General features: G+C 47.0%; 9 protein-coding genes across 9 annotated transcripts; 5 read left to right on the top strand and 4 right to left on the bottom strand.

Moving 5' to 3' along the window:
- Positions 1-905: 905 nt before the first annotated feature.
- Positions 906-2,612, top strand: Triagg1_3581 (uncharacterized protein; the record flags this gene model as incomplete). Its single annotated transcript, XM_062897889.1, has 5 exons — positions 906-1,147; positions 1,274-1,574; positions 1,635-1,702; positions 1,773-2,358; positions 2,472-2,612. The coding sequence occupies 5 exons, from the start codon at positions 906-908 to the stop codon at positions 2,610-2,612; spliced, it is 1,338 nt and encodes a 445-aa protein (XP_062757570.1).
- A 258-nt stretch (positions 2,613-2,870) lies between these two features.
- Positions 2,871-3,956, bottom strand: Triagg1_3580 (uncharacterized protein; the record flags this gene model as incomplete). Its single annotated transcript, XM_062897888.1, has 1 exon — positions 2,871-3,956. One exon carries the CDS (start codon positions 3,954-3,956, stop codon positions 2,871-2,873), a length of 1,086 nt encoding a protein of 361 aa, XP_062757569.1.
- An 868-nt stretch (positions 3,957-4,824) lies between these two features.
- On the bottom strand, positions 4,825-6,238 carry Triagg1_3579 (uncharacterized protein; the record flags this gene model as incomplete). Its single annotated transcript, XM_062897887.1, has 5 exons — positions 4,825-5,064; positions 5,123-5,243; positions 5,302-5,488; positions 5,543-5,970; positions 6,024-6,238. 5 exons carry the CDS (start codon positions 6,236-6,238, stop codon positions 4,825-4,827), a joined length of 1,191 nt encoding a protein of 396 aa, XP_062757568.1.
- A 2,018-nt stretch (positions 6,239-8,256) lies between these two features.
- On the top strand, positions 8,257-10,502 carry Triagg1_3578 (transcriptional regulator family: Fungal Specific TF; the record flags this gene model as incomplete). The annotated part of the gene is made up of 5 exons (XM_062897885.1): positions 8,257-8,307; positions 8,373-8,433; positions 8,480-9,065; positions 9,122-9,490; positions 9,638-10,502. 5 exons carry the CDS (start codon positions 8,257-8,259, stop codon positions 10,500-10,502), a joined length of 1,932 nt encoding a protein of 643 aa, XP_062757567.1.
- A 1,048-nt stretch (positions 10,503-11,550) lies between these two features.
- On the top strand, positions 11,551-12,201 carry Triagg1_3577 (uncharacterized protein; the record flags this gene model as incomplete). The annotated part of the gene is made up of 1 exon (XM_062897884.1): positions 11,551-12,201. One exon carries the CDS (start codon positions 11,551-11,553, stop codon positions 12,199-12,201), a length of 651 nt encoding a protein of 216 aa, XP_062757566.1.
- Positions 12,202-12,952: 751 nt separating this feature from the next.
- On the top strand, positions 12,953-14,344 carry Triagg1_3576 (uncharacterized protein; the record flags this gene model as incomplete). The annotated part of the gene is made up of 1 exon (XM_062897883.1): positions 12,953-14,344. The coding sequence occupies one exon, from the start codon at positions 12,953-12,955 to the stop codon at positions 14,342-14,344; it is 1,392 nt and encodes a 463-aa protein (XP_062757565.1).
- A 2,194-nt stretch (positions 14,345-16,538) lies between these two features.
- On the top strand, positions 16,539-17,398 carry Triagg1_3575 (uncharacterized protein; the record flags this gene model as incomplete). The annotated part of the gene is made up of 4 exons (XM_062897882.1): positions 16,539-16,722; positions 16,783-16,878; positions 16,942-17,117; positions 17,174-17,398. 4 exons carry the CDS (start codon positions 16,539-16,541, stop codon positions 17,396-17,398), a joined length of 681 nt encoding a protein of 226 aa, XP_062757564.1.
- Positions 17,399-17,611: 213 nt separating this feature from the next.
- Triagg1_3574 (uncharacterized protein) lies at positions 17,612-18,674 on the bottom strand (the record flags this gene model as incomplete). Its single annotated transcript, XM_062897881.1, has 2 exons — positions 17,612-18,200; positions 18,253-18,674. 2 exons carry the CDS (start codon positions 18,672-18,674, stop codon positions 17,612-17,614), a joined length of 1,011 nt encoding a protein of 336 aa, XP_062757563.1.
- Positions 18,675-18,955: 281 nt separating this feature from the next.
- On the bottom strand, positions 18,956-20,011 carry Triagg1_3573 (uncharacterized protein; the record flags this gene model as incomplete). Its single annotated transcript, XM_062897880.1, has 1 exon — positions 18,956-20,011. The coding sequence occupies one exon, from the start codon at positions 20,009-20,011 to the stop codon at positions 18,956-18,958; it is 1,056 nt and encodes a 351-aa protein (XP_062757562.1).
- Between the last annotated feature and the right edge of the window lie 1,480 nt (positions 20,012-21,491).

Below are 21,491 nucleotides of genomic sequence, written 5' to 3'. Positions count from 1 at the left end.
ATCTTGAAAGGGGAATGGAAACGGCATGTACCAATGCAGGCATGCCAACTTTGCCGGGGGCATTGCCATTTTTTTCACCACTCTTTTTACTTGGGACATTGTATAGTGAGGATATTGATGTGGAGGAGACAAAAGCCCTTGCTTTCCAACAAGACGCTGCAGTGTTACACCAACCAAGAAATGTTTCTGGTAAGTAATCGCGACTCGATTGGGGTTACTGCTAGCATATCTATGGGTCACCAGGTGTTTCTCCAAACACCGCGGGATTTGGTGTTTTGTATTATCCTAAATATTAAACAACAGGACAACTGACTAATAAAGGTGGCAAAGGAAGATGCCGCAAGCTGAGCTGGTGGGAATACAAGGGCAATGGCGGCCGAACTTTGTCCACTGGAAAAGCTTCTGGCCGGAGATCCTTATTGCGGAGTGGATTTCTTCATGCATAGTAGTCGAAGCCACCAGTGGAGCTGAGGCGGCCGGGCCGGGGATTGATCTACCACTCGGTGATTGATCCGGTGATTCAGCAATTCTTCTTTTCAGCTTTTAGCAATTATAATCTGCTTTCTTACACGAACTACGACCTTCATTGGCCTACTGTGGACCGCGGAATGTCTACAATCACGGCATATTCCAGAGTTTCTTGAATATGTAAGTTGAGCGGGCTGGGCCGGGTATTCGGTGAGCCCTGTTCCACTAGTCAGGGACCGCGGCCTACCGGTCCAGCTGCGACCAACGATGTAATAGGCAGTTCTAGAGCTATACGGGTTTCTACATACATGTATATATTGAGCCCTGCATGTCTAGCCGGCAAAACTCGATAACCTCTGGCATAACGGCCTTTCGCTGATCTCAACATACTGCTACCTTTAAGGAGGCCCCTCCTTCGTGTAGGAAGAGATACCACCATGGACAGCACTATGAGGAGAACATCTGCTGTTAATGGAACAAACGTTCTGTCTAATCCAAGGCACGGCACAGGAGGTGTCACCCCTTCCTCGAAAACTCTAGCATCACCACACGATGACGTGACTATAAATCCTACGGCTAATGTTCCGCAAAGCGAAGTGGAAAAACTAGACATCAGTCCGCCTCCGCTACGAAAGCGAGAGAAGAATATTTGGATCGTTGTTCGCGCATTTACTCCAGCGTAAGTCTCCCCTAAGCTTTTTTTTCTCGCCCTCTCGTGTCTTGGCTGGTCATTCGAAGGGCGCGTCGTCATTGAACCTCCTGGTTTGTGATACTCTATGCGGATGGAGTCTAAAAGGTTTTACAGATGGTTTACAATCAACATGGGCACTGGAATTGTTTCGATTCTTCTTCATAATCTTCCATATAATGGCGCGTGGCTATACTGGATCTCTGTCATCTTCTTTGTTCTCAACCTTACGCTATTTATCCTCTTTACGTTTATATCCGCTCTTCGATACTTGATATACCCCGGCCTTTTTATGACCATGATTAGGCACCCCGCAGTACCTCTCCTCTTGGGAGCATTTCCAATTGCTCTTTCGACAATCGTTGAAATGATTGTTTTAGTTTGTGTACCGGCATGGGGTGCCTGGACGATTACATTGGTTGGTCATAGTAACATAATTGCGACAAGCCTCAATCACTAACTACATTCTCTTCAACAGGCATGGACGTTGTGGTGGATTGACGCTGCTATATCGATCATAATTTGTTACTGGATACCATTTGTCATGTAAGCCACCTCTATTATGGAACTTTCATAACCCATGAAAGAAAGCCCCCAAGACTAACGTAATTGGCAGTATGCATACTCACGACATCAAGTTGACGACGCTTTCTGCAACTTGGCTTCTGCCTATCGCCTCTCCCATTGTTGCATCGGCCATAGGCGCAGTAGTAGCTGAAGCCCTGGAAAACGAACAGCATGCTCTATGGACTCTCATCACGTCATACTTTCTCTGGGGTACCGCAATGCCTCTGTCCCTCACCTGCTTGGTGATCTTCTACCAACGCCTTTCAATGCACAATCTGCCGCCCCCTGAGGCTATCGTATCTATGTTCTTGCCCGTTGCACCTCTTGGTCAAGGCGGATACGCAATCATGCAGTTGGGAAAAGTCGCAGCAGAAGTTTTGCCCAAGACTGGTACTCTTGGTAAGATGGGCACCCACTCCGGAGAAATACTATACGTGACAGGCTGGATTCTTGGCTTCATCATGTGGGCAAACGGCCTGGCATGGATCTTCTTTGCTCTGGCCAGCATTAGCCGACGTAAATTTCCCTTCAACATTGGTTGGTGGGGATTTACTTTCCCTCTTGGTGTCTGGTCTGGTGCAACTATCGCCATTGGACAAGAAATGCCGTCCAGATTCTTCAATATCTTGGGAACTGTAAGTTATACTTTGCTCATTGTGCCCATGTCCCTCTAATGCTTTGCTCCTTCGATTGCTTGTGAGAAAGGAAAGAAAGGACAATATTAGTTGCTAATTAATTTGCAAACTAGATTGCGTCGGTCACAGTAACGCTTCTGTGGATCATGGTTGCCATAGGCACGATCTGGAAAATTGTAGATGGCAAAATCTTCATGGCACCAGATTTTGAACAGTGGAAGAAGAAAAAGGCCCAAGCCACGGAAGCGGCGTAAGACCTCAGTTGCGTAATCTGGCGCATTTAATCGCCTAGTTTTAGTATCAGCACTTCCTATTAATTGAACTTCGGTAGACATAGAGTACTCTTACCTAATAAAATAGAATAGATTGTTAGAATCTAATGGAAGTCATCAATACTTGATGGCCTTCTGTGGAGACAGGTTATTCATCTAGAAGTAGGGAGGCCGGTCCGTGATAAGCCTGAATGAGTAAAGTGCTATATAGTCATCACTTCTATTGCTGTTCTTGTACATTCACTTCTTTTCTCCATCTTCCCCTCGCTTCAGAACTGGCCAGATGTTCTCAGGTTGAACTCTATCCCAGAGACTCCCCTTCCCAGAGCTTTGCAATACTTTGTCTTGCTGACGGAACCAATCTTCTGCGCTTTTGACTCTCTTGGGATGGATTTCATCCAGAAGAGCATAGTCTACCTTGAATACTAGTTCATGTTTAAACGCGTTCCAGAATCCAGTAAAATCTTTTTGCATAGTCATCGTATTAGGATCCTTTGGATCAACTCCGGCGCCGACTGGTGAGTGTGCAACTCTTGACAAAGGGCCCTTGGTCCAGTATTCATCCAATGATACGCCTAGATACTGTGCTTGATGGCCTGTAACAGTCTCAAATGCAGTAGCCAGGTCTTTGAAACTGATATGCTCCATTGCAGTTATTAGGTCCATACCGCCGGCACGCTTAGGGTTATCGAATTGCCAACGGACGTAATGGCCACAATCTTCGAGGCAGCTCAACGGCATACGACTCTCACCGAGTGGAACACGCCAGGTGAGAGTCCCATCCTCGATGGTCGGTGTCATGACGGTCTGAGCACCAACGGTCATGTCGATATATGGAGCCACTGTGAAAAGGCTTGCGCCCATTCTATCCTTGTTGTCGATATTTTGGAAGAGAATCCATTGTCCAATTCTACCTTTCCCATTCATATGTCCGGCGTTAAACTTTGAGTCATATCCTCCCAGCTTAAGTGCGTAGGGGAGGCTGCCGTACACGAAGAATTTGACGCCTTCCTCAATAGCAATCTCATATGTGCGAATGGCCCAGTACATCTCAGCCTTCTCGCCCGTGTGAAACCCATCAATGTTGACAAACGCTCCATCGCAGCCTTTGAAGCCGTCACGAAGAGTCTGTTCATTGTCGAGAGTGCCCTGAAGCAGTTCTACATTGCCCAGAGCGAGAAGCTCATTGGCGCGGCGAGACAAAGTATCCCGAGTTAGAACCCGCACTTGATACTTCTTGTCATTTACAAGCGCTTTAACGATAGGAACTCCTTGGACTCCTGTGCCACCGATGATAAAATTTCTGGAGACATGTTGTGAGGCCATTGTGAACTTCTGTAGAATGTGGCAGATGAAATTGCGGCTGAAGAATTGTATTGGTGAATGCATATTGTTGACGATAGCCACTTTAAACTACTAGGTATTTATACACAAAGAAGTATACGCAAGCCTCTTGTATTATGAACTATTATTTTGAGGATTATTGAGCAGGGACGTCATCTCAACTGACCCTTATTAATCTGATAGCCGTCAAATCCGTAGATACTACAGCATGTACAAATTCCCTGATGTAGCCTAGTTTTGCCCGGAGCCAGATCTGCTTCAAGCGCTAACTGTCAAAGGTAATTTTTGTATAATCAACAGGTCAGAAGGGTTACATGAATATTTTTGGTTGAGACACCGTCTACGTAGCATCGATCGTGCAGCTGTTCAATCAATCGTTAAAATTGGAACGAAGTTTTAACATCATTAATAAATGACCGATATTGTAGCGCTTATGCGGAGCAGTCGACTGTGAGTAAATGAGGCTTCAGCTTCAGCCCTAGTGGAACCGAAACCTGTTTGAACTTTTGTTGCATCAGAGACTTTGTTGAAAGCTACTCAATAGCATTCGTGAATTGAGTAATGATGTGTCAAATGGATTAAGAAGCCTGATCAAAGAAACAAATAGTCTGAAGATATCGCCTAATACTACATGGATAGTCGGACAATCTTGACGATTTGACCCTGCCGACTTGGTCAGCGGGCTACAAACTTATCTAGCAATCTAACGTGATCGTCTATTCAACCCAAATCAACTTTTATATCGCATATAAACATATAAACAGTTGCTCATTTCCAAGCGAAATTCCAGACCAACTAGTATTGTATCCAAGGCAAATGCCATGAAGCCCACCTATAATCCAGGTCGCACTCACTGCCCCCAAACTTGCTTAAGAAAATCTTCCACATCAGCAAGCAAAACTTCGGGCTTCTCCATGGCGGCAAAATGACCGCCACTCTCATGCTGACGATAGAACTCCAGAGTGCCCGTCGTCTTGGCCCAAGCTTGGGGGATTGGTGCAAGCTCCTTCGGAAAGAATGAGTAGCCGAAATGCTTCTTGATGTACCATTCAGGGTTCTCGTGAGCTCCAACAACGCCGGGGGTAAATAGCTAATAAATTAATCAATGTATGTTTAATAATAATAATTTGGAAACGGACTGTATTTACCTGTCGATATGGGTAAATGGATCGTGGGAATGTCTCCGTCAACCAGTATAGCGTAACTGAAGTAAGGATCTCGTCAAGCGACGGGTCCTCATCGGTCCAAGCAAGAAACTTTTCACCAATCCTATTAAATTTGTTAGCCGTCTTGCATCCTGGAATGAGATTGTGGAAGGGTCGCATACCATGCAAGAAGCGCAATCGGGTTTGAAGCAAGGACAAGTCCAATTGTACTGGGCTTGGTTGCATGTTGAAGAGCATATGAAGAGCCGAGGTTCAGGAAGGATTCAGATCGCTTCAGGCCCTCCTTCTCGATGTCACTAATCTGAGCGTCCTTGATACACTCGGGCTCGGGCATGATGCAGAAGTTTACTACGTCGGGCGTTAGCATCGTATTTTAGTGGTAAACTCCAGCTTGTAACTTACTATGGATAGCCTTAACCGTGTCAAAAGTTGCAGCCATAACACGGGAAACCTTGCTACCAATATCTCCTCCTTGAACTGCATATCCATTGCCAAATCCCAGCTCAATCATCAATGTGTTCATAATACTCGCGATGTTCTGGAGCTGAAAGTCTCGTGTGAGGGGCGGAGGCGAGGAGAAAGCATAGCCTGGCAAAGAAGGAAGAATAATGTGGTACGGGAGTGTTTCTGGGGTGTATCGCTGAGCCAGGATCTCCAAAATGGAATAAAACTCCAAAAAGTTACCTGGCCAGCCGTGCAGGCAGAGAAGAGGGATTGCATTAGGCTTTTGGGAGAATAGTGCCACGAAATGGATATTGAAAACGTCCCCGCCCTCTTTGATAGGGAGAGTGAAGTTGGGGAAGCTGTTGATGCGGTCTTCGCATTTGCGCCTGCATGTCATGTGTCAGCCATGAGGGAATGTTGTTTGTGAGCTTGAGCTTACCAGTCCCAATTCTCCCATTCTGCTTTGGCTTGAACTAGCCAGTCCCGGCTGATACCAAATTGGCCATCTGTCAATTCATTTTCGTATGTCTTTGGTCCAATTTTGGACAGCTTCAATAGAGTTTTAAAGTCGCTAAGCTGTTGCTCTGGAACCGACACAGTAAAGGGAGCTGGAGTGGACTTTCTGTTGGCGGGTAGTTTTGCGAAACACGCCATCTTTTTGTATAGCTTTTGTAGCTGAACTATTTTCTTGAAGATGTGTTTAAGCTGTTGACTTGAGGCTGTGTTGTTTAATGGTTGCAGTTGATGTCTGACGGAATTTTCATGATGATGAAGAGCCAAGGCTACTTTATAGTTATGATCTTGGTTCTTTTTTCGTATCTCTTATAACTTCTTTACAGCATCAACGGAGTTTTGTCTCATGCGTAGATCTTCTCAAACATGGACATTGTTCCCATCTGAAGCTACTCCGAAAGCTTGATTCCATGCCTCGGATTGCCTATCGGGGCATCTCACCTAAGTGTCTTATACCCAATATGGAAATGCCATCCGCCACTGGGAGAGCGTTCTGAAATTATGATCTATGAAAAGCTATCGTATTGATGTCATTCGTCATAGGGCAAAGCAGATTTCCCAAGAAGGGTAAATATTCCAGACTGGGGCCTGTACAATTGGCTTAATACGATTGAGCAGTCTGGAGTGCAAGCATTACTCAAATACCATCATTGTAGTGATTTTGAGGTAGATGCAGTAATGGATTTACGTGCAACGGTTTGCCGGAGAGGAGATTCAGCTGTGAAATCATGGACTGGGACACAACTTGAACATGTTTATGCAGTAATATAATGAATAAATGTATTGGAGCTCGCTGTCAAACAAAAAGTAATTGCCGCATCAACTGAAGAAGATTCTCCCTAAATTGCCCCCTATGAGGTACGCTCACGCTTCCTTGGATTTTTCGTGCGTGAGCTAAGGCGCAATGCCTCGTTTTCCCTCTCGAGACTGATTACCCTTTCTCGGAGGCTCTGCAGAGAGTGAATCACGTCACCCTGTCCACTTGCGCCCGCGTCTTCTTCTGATGATCTTCTGGACGTTATCCGGGTAGATGAGCTTTCAGCATCGTCAGACTTGGTCGTACCCTTTTTCAACCTGTTACTTCTACGGGCCTCCACATTTGGCCTGGGCTCTTCGGGTTCGGCTGTATGTTTTTGAACAGGCTCATCAGCTGGTTTGGTGTGAAGATGACTCGTTTCATTGTCTTCAAATGATGGCGGTTGTATATGCCATCCCCTCTTGGTACATGCATCGCAGTAAAACATCTTCTGCCGCTCTGGTATCTTTGGGATAACGCAATTTTGGTGATATGACCGGCAGCACGTGGGGCAATTTAGCATGCTGCCTGGTTTACGACAGGTGTAGCACAATGCATTGTGTGGTGAGCCGCTCTCTGTGAAGCATAAGTTGTTAGTATTTCTGATTGTGCGACCAACACTTGGGATTATGTTGTAAACACGGGTCCAGTCGCTTTAAACAGAGCAGAATCGTTGTGAGGACGAACGTTACAAATCAAGAACGACGGCGTCCACAAGAATTCTGTGATGGTGTTTGATCGCGAGAGAAAATATTTACAGAATAAAACACAAGTATGGAATACTCACTCTTCCATGCATGATATATGATTTTTTGCTCATTCATGGTCAAAACAGTCCCCGGCGCGGCATAGGTAGAGATTCTGTACCCGGCGATGACGGGATATTTACTGATCTCCGCGGTGGACGTCCGCCGTCTTTTGGCTTGAGACTGAGTAGACTCTGCCATGGCGTTTTGTTTCAAAGTAGTGGAAGGGATCGGATACGATGGCGAGAATTCAGAGTCCGTTCATGAATCAGGCTGTAACCAGCAGCGTAGGGGATTTCCAGGCCAGGCTCTATTGTGACCCAGCAACAGGCATCCCTCGAAAAGTGATGTGGAGGCAAAGAAACCGCGAGATGCCGGACTGGGGAGATTTGCCCAAACAGGAACAAGCGGACACTTTAGCCAAAAGCAGCAACGTCATCCTACCGACATTAGGCCGTTCAGCTTGGAGCGAGTGAAAGAGCTTGATCAAACTCAATCTGAGCATTTCCCTCTTCTGTCCTCATGTGGCATGGATAAAGCTGTGTTACGTCTTGCTAATTCTTAATTCCACGCTCCGTACATCTCCTGATTCTGCCAAAGCTTGAATTGTTACCTCAATGGGTAACATCCTCCTCCACCCGCCACCAACACCTCGCACGGCCGTCGTTGTTAGCTGAGAGAGGGGCATATTCATATACATTGGGTTGACTGTTGTATGAATCAATAAACGTAGGCTGCGAACGGCAATGTCCCCCGGATCAGCGTGTCAACGATGCAGGCAGCGACACATCAAGGTATGTGATTTCCGGCGTCTCCCTTGGTGTTGACTTTGCGACGGAGGCCCTAACTGGCAGCACCAGTGTGATGCGACAAGGCCCAACTGCAAGCAGTGTGTGTCTAGTAAACACGAGTGTCCGGGATACCCTGAGGATTGGAAGTTCATCAACAATGGCGCCAAGCCGCCTCGCAAGCGACAGAAGAGGCAATCCATCCGAGAAGCCAAGGCACATGAGGCAAAGCCATCTACAGGGACACTCACCGAGACAAATGAAGACGCTATAGAGATCCGTCGCACCAACACGGTGTCGGCCAGCCAGAGATCAGAGCATTTGGATATCTCGCCGTTGGATTTCCGCAAAGCTTCTGATGCCGCCCTGCAGAGCCTGGACTCCTCTATACCCCTCCAAGTTGAATTGGACTTCGATCTCGTCGATAATCATGTCAATGAAACGAGTGTAGTTGGCCTGCAGCCCGGTCACTTCGGGGCTCCTTTACCCGCCCCTGAGGAATCCCCAGGATTGATGTCTTCTGGATCAACTGGCGAATTTGAGATGGGGCTTGCTGCCCTAGCCTCGGAGTTTATGCTTGAGAGCGAACAGGAGATTGTCTTCCTCCTCCGGCACTATACAGACAACCTGGCTCCATGGTACGTCCCTACCCTGGCCACGGACCGCCCTCCAACTTTCTAATGGACAATATTAGGTTAGACATATTTGGAGACAAATGCTTCTTTCAGACTTGTATCCCTCGCCTGGCTGGGACTCACCCTGTGCTGAAATATGCAATAGCGGCACTTGCTGCTAAGCATTTGAGCAATCTGGGCGGCTTCCGAGCCACCAACTGCGGCCCCATGAGCACATTGGCCTTGACGGAGCTTTATCCCAGTGCAAGCAATGTTGACTGGGCCTTCAAAGCTGCCAGCTACTACCATCAAGCGGCTACACACTCGCAGCGCCCGTCTCCGCTTTACACTACCGAAGCTGGTTTGATATTGACGGATGTTGCAGTGGCGAGTAATGCCATCTTGACCGTTTATGAAATGATTGATTCGAATTATGATGAATTTTACACGTAAGTACCTGCCTGATGTCTGCAAGTAGAATCATTGTCAATGCCCTACCCCGGCAGTTGTTGCTCTTCCTCATGGTGCTTGCTCTGCGGAAAGATGAACGAACCTCATGAGTTTCAAGGAGTGAGCAAATCTAACATCAAATCTAGGCGGACCCGTGAGATAAAGAGCCAGTTAGTAAGATACCCCAACGATGGCTCAATATCACAACAGGTGTTCACACCATTCAAATTTCACGGCAGCCCGGCGGCTTTGGCTAGCTACTGGTACTGCATGCCACACGATCTCCTTAACTCGTATGATCAAAAAAGGACATCGCTGCTAGACTGTGAAACCCCGTATACCGGGCTGGGAGGCTCCGACGATGGGTTTATCCTCAATGAGCCTCCATCCATGACGAAGACGCCCTGGGTGCAACTGTTCATATTGATAACTCAGATCGTTGACAAATTCGCCACGAATCCTGGCCGGCGTGATCATGGGACCAAGGATGTGGACCGGAATAGCAGCTGGGACTATCTCTGGAACGCCTTGGATCGGTGGCACGCCCAACTCGATATACAATTTGAGCCATATTCTCACTATAAGCTTTCTAGCCATCTAACACTCTCACAAGGCCTGGTGGAGCCGGTTTTCGACGAGATACTCTTTCCATCACCAGTGTCCGCAGCGACGCTGTCATACTATCACTTTGCTCGCATCCTTTTACTCCTCGCTAAACCGACTGACCAATCAAACCCCCAGGCCATGCTGCTTTATTACCGAGAGATATTGACGGACATAGAAGACCATTGCACAAAGATATGCGGGATTGCAGCTGGCCGACCAGGTCCTGCCGCCCGGATACACTCAGTGCAGCCACTCTTCCTGGCTGGACAATGCTTGGTGGAGCCACGATTACGGACGGCTGTTGTACAGCTCCTACAAGATGTTGAGGCAGATACCGGATGGCCAACAGCAAGCCATATAAGCAGGCTTCATCAGGGATGGAACAGGAATACTCGGACCAATTGACGTCTGGGGGATAAGAGCTAGCTACGTATGTTGGTACGATTCTGGTCAACTGGAATAACGGAGTACATTTTTGGTATGGGCATCTTGTTTAATTTTCTGACCAAGCGTTAGTCTCATCCCATAGATATGGTAAAAGCACTTCTGTCAATGTAGTAGCTCGCATCTCTCGTATATGTGCGTAGATATTGGATCTTGCCGTCACTTCTCACATGTAAGTGCCCATTGGCTGCTTCAGACATACCACCTGTAGGTGATTCGGCGATCGTATCAATCAAATCTCGGTGCAACACAACGACAACACCATCTGCTCAAGGGTTCCCCAGGGCAGCGTGGCATTCAATGTAGAAATCTGCAATCTTTGACTGCTGTTTGTCCAATCCTCGCCTGTGAAGCTATTGATAATTAATCATGTCTAATTTAAAATGCAGCCCACCATATTTTGTATTCATAACCAAGGCGGCGGGCCCATATAAGTGTATGAATATATAAAATCGATGGACCGCCGCTTCGATGCAATTTCTTGCCCTCTCCTGTTTTGCTCACGGAATTCTTTCAACTATAGCGATCCACTGCGAAACCGTCGCAACTATCTGAGAGGCATACTGGTGAAAATCGCCGCCAAAGAAGCCCCTCAGCCCATCGCATTTTCTTCCCACCTTGACTGAGTACTAACTAATAGCTCCGCAGCTTAGGGTCGTCCGTCCGTGTCTAGCACAGTGTCCCACGCCGGTTGTTGTCTTTTAACTGGCTGGGCTCTCCGCTTCAGGTGCAAATAGTTGCCACACGCCTTTACAGTTTTCTAATGGGTGTAAGCGTGTTGGCAGTATTAGCGACACGTCGAAGCCGCGGTGTGCAACTCGAGCCTCAACTCGGCTTTCAATTTGGTGCTCAACAATGGGCAACCATAATTATATAAGTGCCCTGCTTGATCTAGGATCCAGTGTTCAATTCATTCTGCATCACCTTCTATCCAATACTCAGCACCTTTTCAACAAATTGAAACAAACTCTAAAGCCTCTTCTAAGTCTTACCAACTACAATCTTCGCAATGGCCCCTACTCTCTACATCGCCGACGACACCTGCTCTCGCGCCGCTCAGCTAATTGCCAACGAGCTTGGAATTGAGCACCAGCTTGTTCACTTTGATGTGGTCGGCAAGAGCACCTCCAGCGGCGAGGACTTTGCCGCTGTCAACCCTCTTCTCTACGTCCCTGCCCTGAAGCTGGACAACGAGACCAAAGATGTCATCTCTGAGACCATCGTCATCTGCTCATACTTCGCCGACCAGAAGCCCGAAGCCGGTCTGGTCCCCGCCGCAGGGACCCTGGAACGTGTTAAATACGACCAGTTCCTTGTCCAGCTGGCTACTGAGATTGCCCAGAAGCACATTCCTCTCATGCGCAAGCTCATGACCCCCGAGGGTATTGATTTCCACTCTAACAAGCTCCAGAAGGCCTACAAGCTTCTTGATGACCGCCTAGCCAACACCCTTTACCTATTTGGCGACAACCTCACCGTTGCCGACGCTTATGTCTGGGGCACTTTCTGGGGCTCCCGCTCTGGTGTCGACCTGTCTCACCTTGAGAACCTCGCCGCCTGGAAGGCCCGTCTCGAGGCTCGGCCCGCGGCCATCAAGACCATCAATGATGAGGCTGCAGTTGTCGCTGTTCACAAAGCCCAGATCGCTGCCAGTGCTTAATCTCGGACATGATTTATGACTTTTTCTTTACAAACGAATCATAAAATAGGAGAAGGCGACTTGTCGAATTAGCGGAGTCTTGCAAATATAGTGGGGGGGTTTCTCGTATTAGAATGGTGCAGCTATAGAAACTATACCACGAGACGTTATCGATTTACAAGATTATACTAGAATATAGATCAATTGACAGTTGCTTTTTAGAACTTATGAGATTATAAACATAAACCACCAAGATTCCGGCGATGGCGCTCTAAAAACTGCTCTGAATATCTCCTCTCTGTGCAACACCTGACGAAGCAGGCGAAAGCTAGGCTAAATTACTGAAGTGAACTACTGATAACTTATAGGCGCTAAACACAGCGCCATTCTAGTAGAGTAGCTTGGAAAATGGCCTGGAAACTTGATGAGTTCATCCCGTATTTCACTGGGTGGAGTCACATCCATCAGCATTTAGAGTTACTTGTACACTTAAGCTCTCCTAGACTAGTTCAGCAAACCTGGGATGAACAATTTCAATTGGTTCGGGGCTGTATCCTTGTATCCGTTGATATGCCCGAATGGGTGAGCTTGGCGTGCAAGGTACAGGGAATTTTTGAAGCCGACGGTTAGGCTATCGCGTTGTTGACACGAATACCGAAGGGTAGAGAACTTGGCCATCTGGCCTTTCTCACCAACCTTAAATTGAGAGAATCCCGACTCTCTGCTTGAAGCACATTGTCAAAATCACATCTTGCTTATCACTTCTGCCGAAATGAATCGTGAAAGCATGTGTTTCAGCTGGAAAATAACTCTCCTTTGCGGCTTGGTTGCCGTAATAGCGAGCCCCCTATTTACCAAAAGTCTACTACTCCGCTATTTCCCTCCTGCATCTATCGAACCAGAACAGGAACCAGACATCCCCCTGCCCGTATATGAGGCAAGCGTTGTGACGAGACCGAACCCCGAGGTCGTCGGTTCTAACAAAGATGAGATGTCCAAGTCATCGGCCCACCTTCTCCAGAGGGCGTCTAAAGGTTGGACATACATACCAAGCGACGATGAACACCTGAGCGACGGAACGCAGACAAACAAGCCCAAAGGCCCAGAGTCACGCGTTGTCCTACATCACTCCTTTGGGGATATCAATAGAAACAATCGGCTAGCCGTGGTACCTTATGGGAATGGTTTTGTTGATGGAATCATCCGAGCATTTCAGCAAGATCTTCATCTCGTCCTCCGTCCTGATGACATCTGGTTGGCTATTACAATCCAACTCAGCTTTTATATCAATGCCCATGCCGAAGAGTTGAGAAGCCTCTTCGTTGAACATGATGGCAAGAAACAGCTCGTCATCGAATTGTCACCTCAGACTATGATAAATCTTGACATTCCATACGCGGCGAAACTCTTTACCAATTTAATCCAAGATAATGTGCGGGATCCGGATCTTCAGAGCTGGATATTGCCCGACTTTTCTACAACAACCGACAATGATATCAGCGTCGCGGCAATGGTTATGATGGCAACTACAAAGGCATATTTTGAGTACATCATACTATGCGGTTGTGGATTCCCAAGCGTCACACTTGTAGGCGAGAGAGAAGATTGGGTAAAGCTCCTTGAGAGACTGCCTAAACTTGCGACATTCGGTGATGAGCCTGCCGAATGGAGCAAACTACTCGTCAAAGTGGTGGAGAAAATGATTGAAACGTTTGACCGACCAGATGACGAAGCTACGAAAGAGTTTTGGATGAAGGCAGTCCACAGAGTCGGTGCGGAAGCATCAGGCCGAGGAGTAGACACGTTATCCGGATGGATCACGGCATTCTGCTTCTGGGATAAGGAAGGCAAGATGATTCGACAATATACAGATGAAAACATAAAACTCTACTCTTTCGACGGAGAAGGAGATGAAGACAGGAAGAGGCTCATTATTGATGACGTTGTTTTCCCAATCATCAGAGCTAAAAGTGTGCCACAGGCCGTGGTCGAAGTCCCCGTCAAAGTTGTGGATACGTCGACAATGCTTCAATATGAGACCACCATCATAGCAGGTTCTGTGGGTATGACAGCAACTGCCAGCGAAAATAAAGGGACATTTGACACTTTCCAGCCACGGTCAGGCTGGTGGATGCTACTCGACGAGGTTAAGCCGATTGAGTAGGAGGAGTTGGATAAATATGTATATATTGGAGGCGAGGAGGTGAACATGCCTTAGAGGCTGCACCATCGCCTATCACTACGTTATATAGAGCTTACTATATGTGGAAACCGTGTCTTTTGTATTTTTATGAAATGGATGCGCCAATTACTGTTTTCTCTTCGTAATTTAATAGTCTCTTACAGTACCTATTCCATACCGGACCAAATATCATCCCTGAAGTCAGGTTTGAACGTATTGACATCATATTCCAGATCATGAGTCTTAGGTCATCTTAGACTCACATGCCCACTTTCTTCTCCTCACCGAATTCTATTTTACGTATTTTATTTCGCTTCTCAGCATGCCCATGGTTCTCGGCTTGTTGTCCACATCATCTGCCCCTTGCATGCAGGCCACCGTATCACTCGCTAGTATCTGTTTTACATAGCGAAGCATTCTGCTTCCAATAAATGTGGTGCGTTACCCGGTACTATGCTTATAATTTCAGTGTGATATGGTAATCGTTATACATAACCGTATACTTGACTGGCGCTTTTGCAACCCAATGACGCCTTTTTCCTCTTTCTTTTTTAGGTGACACGGCTGGCTTGTTCCAAAAATTACGGGACACGTACGCGCATATCCAAGCTGAATGAGATCAATAGCTTCTGATAGGTTTATCGGAAAGACCATGTTTACCCCGCCGATCAGTGACTGGGACCAGCTAGATTGTCTTAGATAAAGATGGTGCATAGGCGAGGAGTGTGAGTGAGTGGTCAAGCTATGTTGGCCTACATGATGTAAGGGCAAGGCCTGCAGGACATGATGAGGGCGAATTGAGATGCCACGTATAAGTGCAGGGTCTAATATATGCGCTTTATATAACCAGCGCAGTATAATCGTTGGCTAGGGGTATGCAAGGGAGTAAAATGCGAGAACGTGCATATACCCAAACCGCGGTAACCATTCCAGATGCCGTCTCGTCAAAATCGCCATTAACATTCATACTTACCACCGCGTGATCCTTTTCGCAAACTGGAAACGACAAGCCCAGCCGGCAAAGATCTCCGAATAATGGATCTAGGTTCAGATCCTATCTGTTCCAGACTACGAATCAGAAAGAACCTTTGCCTCTGCCTTTACATCAGAGTCAGGCATGGTTGTAGTGCATCTTGGGGGTGGGGTAGAGTGACACCCATCGACGCTATTGTTTCTCCTCGTAGTACTCAATACAGTTGGATCTCTCGAGAGTAACAGATATACGATGGATGCATTTGCACAACATAATAACACAAACACAATTTACTCAGCTCTCTAGAGAACCGCCTCCGTTGCGCAAGTGGCGTAAAATGCATCCTTCTCTAACGTCTAACCAGCAGCCAATCCACCCACCTCTGTGCGACAAAAAGAATGGCAGAGTACATGGCTTTCATAAACCTGAGCCTGTATCTGGATACAAAAGTTGATTTGTGACAAATGGAGTTTCTAATGCTCAATGCTTCATAATAACATACGTATCTCGCTCCCATGGGCTCCAGCGGAGACGCGGCCGAGATGCATGAGCCTTACGCACAATTGCATTCACCGGCTGCACGTTCCTTGACCCTGGAAACCAGATCCCCAAGGCACTCCAAATGACACCCACAGATACCTCTATCCGACAAATCGTCTCTTTTAAAGGTTGGGGCCATCGACCGGTGAAACACTTACATGTAGTAGCGTCATGCATCGGCTTCGGATTTGCGTTACCCGGGTAGTTCTAGGCTCTTCTTGATGCTTCGTTTACGCCAACACATTGCTTCATGACCCCGGCCTCAGCTTTCATCATCGTTTGCGGTTACAGCCGTATTATACTGTACTTTGTTCTTCTCTTTGGCCTACGTCAACTGGGGTGACGTGGCAAAACGAGCATCGGTAGAGGCAGAGCGGAAGGCGGATGGGAGCCGGGTCAGGGAGAATCCAAATCTCGATTCAGCTGAGCCTTGTTAGCGCTCCTCCAGCTGCTTTAGTCGGACGTTAAGCACCTTTTCGGTGACAGGAGATGCGCATATCAGAACATCAATGTCTGCCACGGCTAAATCCCCATCCCATTTCATCTATATAAACATGTCCCACGCCCTCCTGTTTCCACCACCTGTTCTGCACGCAGTGTACGCAACAAAACAATTCTATTTATCTTACCAAATATTTTAACCACAACTTGCCTTCCATCAATATGTCTTTTACCAGCTACACCATCTCTGTAGAGAACCAACGCGGCCAGAACACCAACTATGCTGTCTTCATGAACCCTCCGGAGTTCACTGGAGGCCAGCAACCTTGGATGAATGTGTGGTACACCTCGTTCGTTCCCTATCAGGGAAACTTTGAAATCCGTACCGGAGCAGACTTTTATGCATGTAGGAAAATATCTGAACTAGTTTACGTATGTCTATTAGTGCTAATGAGATATTTGACAGGGGTTGGCACTGTACCTACGGCACCATCGCCAGGTGTCGTAGTCACCAGTGGCATGAGCCTGTTGGCTCGTCTTGGTACAACTGGGACCCCCGGAAGTGAGAAATAGCTGTCATAATGATGTGAAACAAGACCAACAGGCTAACTACTTTTATGAAAAGGCACTTTTGACAAAAAGGTCATTCAAAGCTTCCCCACGATTACGGAGATCAACCCAAGTGCCATTACTGGTGCCTATGAGATCAAGACTGGGACCGACTTTGAGGTTCCCAACAATACCTATCTTGTTGGTCTTGCGAAAGTCAACAACCGCGGACAAGTTGCCCCAGTTGCCTCAGTATGCTGACCTGGCCATCCCAGAATCGTGGATTACCTGCTGACTTGGACTTCCAGATTGCCCCACATAACAATATGAATATCCAGATTACCCCAACGATGAAGTTCTTCGTCTCCGAAAGCCAACAAGTTCCGGGCGAGATTGTTGACTATGATTCTGTTGCTAGAGGCGGCGCTACGATTGACTTTAGCAGTGGTGAAGGCCAGGGCAAATTTTATGCCCGCGTGATCCAAAACACTGACGGCGGGTTTACCGTTACTTATTACGACAACTTCGATTAAGAATCGGACGGAGCTAAGGATCTGTACCTAAATTTAGTCAGACTGATACAATCATCATAAATATTGTGTCTATTACATTGAACTAATACGTATCAAACTCCTAACTTTATAATCTCATCTTCATCTTCCCTACAGCCAGCTCGATACCTGATATTGTTCATGTTCCGATCCTGAAATCAACGTAAGGCCAGCCGCTAATGGGCATAAGCAAACTCATATGGTGGGTGCCCAGTCATTCGCCGTGCAAAGCGCATTAAGATACGCATAGGAAGAGAGACTGGACTCGTCCACCACATTTTCCACACCCTTGCTGTCCCAGGCAAAGCCGTAACGGAAAGACAACCCAGCCATTCTCGCAACCCGGATTAACTGTAGATCACCATCCGAAACACCGTTGGCCTCTGCCAGGAAGGTCTGCCAAAATATGCCCTCGAATTCGTGGCGGTTATTATAGTAATGCCACCCCTCAGAATTCATGTAGCCGAGAACATTCTCAAAGGCCCATAACGAAAAGCCGAAAGGAAGGATCCTCGCCTCTGCCCAGTCGACAATCCCTGTAATGCTACCAGATTCGGGATTTATAAGTATGTTCGTCTCATTAAGATCTTGGTGACTTAGAACAAAAGGGAGTTTCTTCGAGAAGAGCGACGGTAGCTCTTTGCGAACTGCATCTAGATTTGTCGCAAAACGAGATGGTAGTGATCGGAAAAGACGGTCGAGTTTGGAGCGAAACTCGATAAGTAAGGTGGCAGTTTTATCTGGATATAAACTTTGGCCGTTATTCCACGACTGAGCGAAGAATCTACACTCTATTAGGCGATGTTTGAACTAAAGCAAGGAAGTTGTGGACATACTTTGCGAGGTCTTTGGTGGTGTTGCCTTGTCGGAACTTGGTCTCAGGAGGCTGAATAGTAGAACTGTCGCGTGCCATAATGTAGGTGGTCCCAGGAAGCTTGTCCATCTCGTAGATATGGAGAGGCCGTGATTGACCGAGTACTCCATGGTCTTTGCAACCAGTCACAAACTGCGGATGGATTCTCTTGGCGATGCCCAAAAGGCCAATGTCCAGTTTGGAATCATGGGATCGAAATTGGAAGAGCTTGGACCCCTCTGTTCCAGCCGTCAACGTGTAGCTAAACGATCCCTGGATCTGGACGGGGTTCACCGGCCCACCGACACGGGACAGCGCAAAATCATCACATTGCTGCCTTACCACGGACGTGCCCTCTGCGAAGAAAGAGTTGATTGCGCCACTCAGGGTGTAGGGAGTTGCCATCGAACCGATGACCAACAGGGCGGTGGAGGGAACTGGGGAGAAAAGTGAATAAGTTAGAGTGCCCTGTGTGTTGGAACAGTTCCCAACTTAAATACTGTTGGTCGGACAGAACGAGAGCACGTGAGATTGCATATCTGTGATATGCTCAGGCAGTCTCGCTTTCACTTTTGTGTTGCTCGATCCAGTCGGTGTGTCTCTCTATGTGGCCAGATAAATGGCTTTCATCATGAGCTCTCATGTCTACATCTCTCCAGCATTCCATAAATACATGCATCAGTCCCCTATAAGAAAATCTCATTTTCATCATCTCCACGCATTTGCCGCCACCAATTTGAGGCATCTTGCATCTCATTATCTTCTTTAAGTAAAAACCACCATTTCCTCGTAAACCATGGTTTTGCCTCCCAGCTTCTCATATCCCAGGGTACTCCGTTGCCTCGGGTGCCAACGCCATTGTCAGCGTTCCCCCAGCAGGTCAAGCCACCTGATATCATATCATTGAACAATTCTTGCTGATCCAATAGACAAGGATCGTTGGTAGCGAAAGTGACCGCACGCTCTCTGAACTCGGGAAAGATGATCAAGTCGAGGTATGAGGCATGTGGCTGAGAGAGTTGAGTCAGGCTTGGTCGAAGGTGAGGCTTCACAGTTTGCTCGAAATAGCGTGCTGCAGTTTGTACAGAAGTGGCGTTGCTGAATATGTAAAAGGGAGAAGGTCTGTCGTTAAGATAGTCTTCAGAGGTAACGCCAATTGAGGCTGCGATTGCGAGAGTGGCTGCGAGGAATGTCATATCACGTAAACGAATATGATTGATCAATAGGAACGGCGCGGGTGGGATGATTGTCTGCCGTTCTCTCTCCCCATGGTTTTCATCTACCTCCGTCTGATCTGGCTGCGTTGACGCGGTCAAAGCATGGCTGTTTGACGGTATGGCAAATGAATAATCTTGCATCTCCGACACGGAGCCGTAGTTGTTTGAAGTGTTAGGTTCCAGCTCTCTAGAGGCTATCAAGTCATTATAGTCCCACTGAAAGGTACCGGTCGTGTCATTCGGTCTTCTTATACTTGGTAAAACGAAGGGTTCAGCTTGGGGTGACGTGTTTTCCAAGCGCTGCCAAACATCATTCTGTGCCTCAAGAGGTCGGAAGGATGGGGGCGAGAGATACTTCAGTTTAGAGACTTTTGGTTGATCCAAGTCTTGTGGCGGTATCAAGGTGGTTGCTGCATTAGGCTGATTGTCAAGTAGGGCGGCCACCTGAGATGACTCGTCATCAGTTTTGGATTCTGTTCTTGCTGATTCTTCACTGAGTTGTCGTTGCTTCAGTCCTGATATCATTCAAGAGCACATGAGCTTATATTCTCGATGGAAGAGAGCCGCACATACTGTATCTCGCTTGGGATGCTCGATTCTGCGCTCGCCTCGCAGGAGTAAGTAGACGCTTTTTTGCCACAGGTGGGCGTTTTGGTGTGGTTGACGGGAACACAAGCTCTAACCCAGCTGACCTTCTAGAATATCCACCTTCATTTATCCCGGTCATTGGTAGTAGGTAAATAATATCCACGAGATTGCAGATTGTAATGTAGGTTGGTAGAGTTAGGGGTTTCGGCAGAGTTGAGAGCTTGGGCAGAGTTTGCGACGCCTTCCGTCGGGCGTTCGGTGTCTCCTCAAAGCGAATATTTAGTGTTCATGTCCAGGGTGATAATGTACAGAGCCAAATGGTTTACACAGAGTGAGATTTATTGGAAATATTAAGTAGACCTGCACTGTAGACTAATTACATAATTCTGGCATCTGGGTTCAAGGCTCAGCGTTACAATCTGCGCCGGCCTCAGCTGTGGACGGGCTTGTATTGAGTGACCATCTTTATGGTGGAATTTCTGGCACTGTGACCTTAGAACCAAGTTATCAACTTTTGCTGTGCACACTGGCTCTTCTTTTATACCTCTGCCATTCCATGACTTGATTGGCATGTGCAAGGAGCGGAAGACGAGTGCGACTTTTACATATTATATCTCTGCCTGAGAGATCAAATTTTCTGACTTTCGAACCCGAGGCTCGCCAAAGAGTATTGAGTGATTGAATCGCGTATTTCGGTAGACTCCTTGCCTTCTGTCCCTCCTTAGGAAATAAGCCATTTGGCTTACACCCACTAAATGCTTGGAGTAGTCCAGAATAGGCAGTAAGCCACGATAATAGCATTGACACTAAGTTGTTTGTGCATCCTAAGATGGAGGCGGTTGCTTCTGGTTACGCACCAGCGTCCAGAATTCGAACCTTACCCATTATTAGTGTAGCAATGCGATTCTCTATGGAAGAAGAAGAAACGATCTTGGTTCATTTTCACAGGCTTGAATGTTGTTTCTGGAGATTCAGTGGGAATCATCCATTTTCCAACTTCACTAGTTGTCTTGATCTTTGAATGCCGCCATTTAGTCAATCTCTGAGCAATCCATGATGTTAAGAGGATCCATACATACTACATACTCTGTTGCACGTGTTCATACAACATTGAAACATAATTTGATAGTATACTCAATGGTTAGTCCATGGTACTGAATGTCTCAATACTATCTCAATGCGATTCTTCACGTACATGAACGTTGAGAGTCTACAGAAAGGTACGGGGAGTGTGCCCTCCAGTCAACAAATGATATTTATTTATGTAAGCTAGGTGTTCAACTATGCAAGTCCTCCTTCATAAGGCGTATCTGAAGGAGGGTCCGACCAAGCTTCTGCCTTTCCATTTATATAATTCACCTTCAGTTTGCCGAGCTCCTCCATTACACTTCCGTCGGATTTGCCATCGATTGTCCCA

The sequence above is a fragment of the Trichoderma aggressivum genome (genome assembly GCF_033847375.1).
Source record: "Trichoderma aggressivum f. europaeum strain CBS 100526 chromosome Unknown scaffold_010, whole genome shotgun sequence".
Lineage (NCBI taxonomy): Eukaryota > Fungi > Ascomycota > Sordariomycetes > Hypocreales > Hypocreaceae > Trichoderma > Trichoderma aggressivum.
The sequence above is the reverse complement of the archived record's forward strand: the minus strand, read 5'-3'. Positions and strand labels throughout refer to the sequence as shown.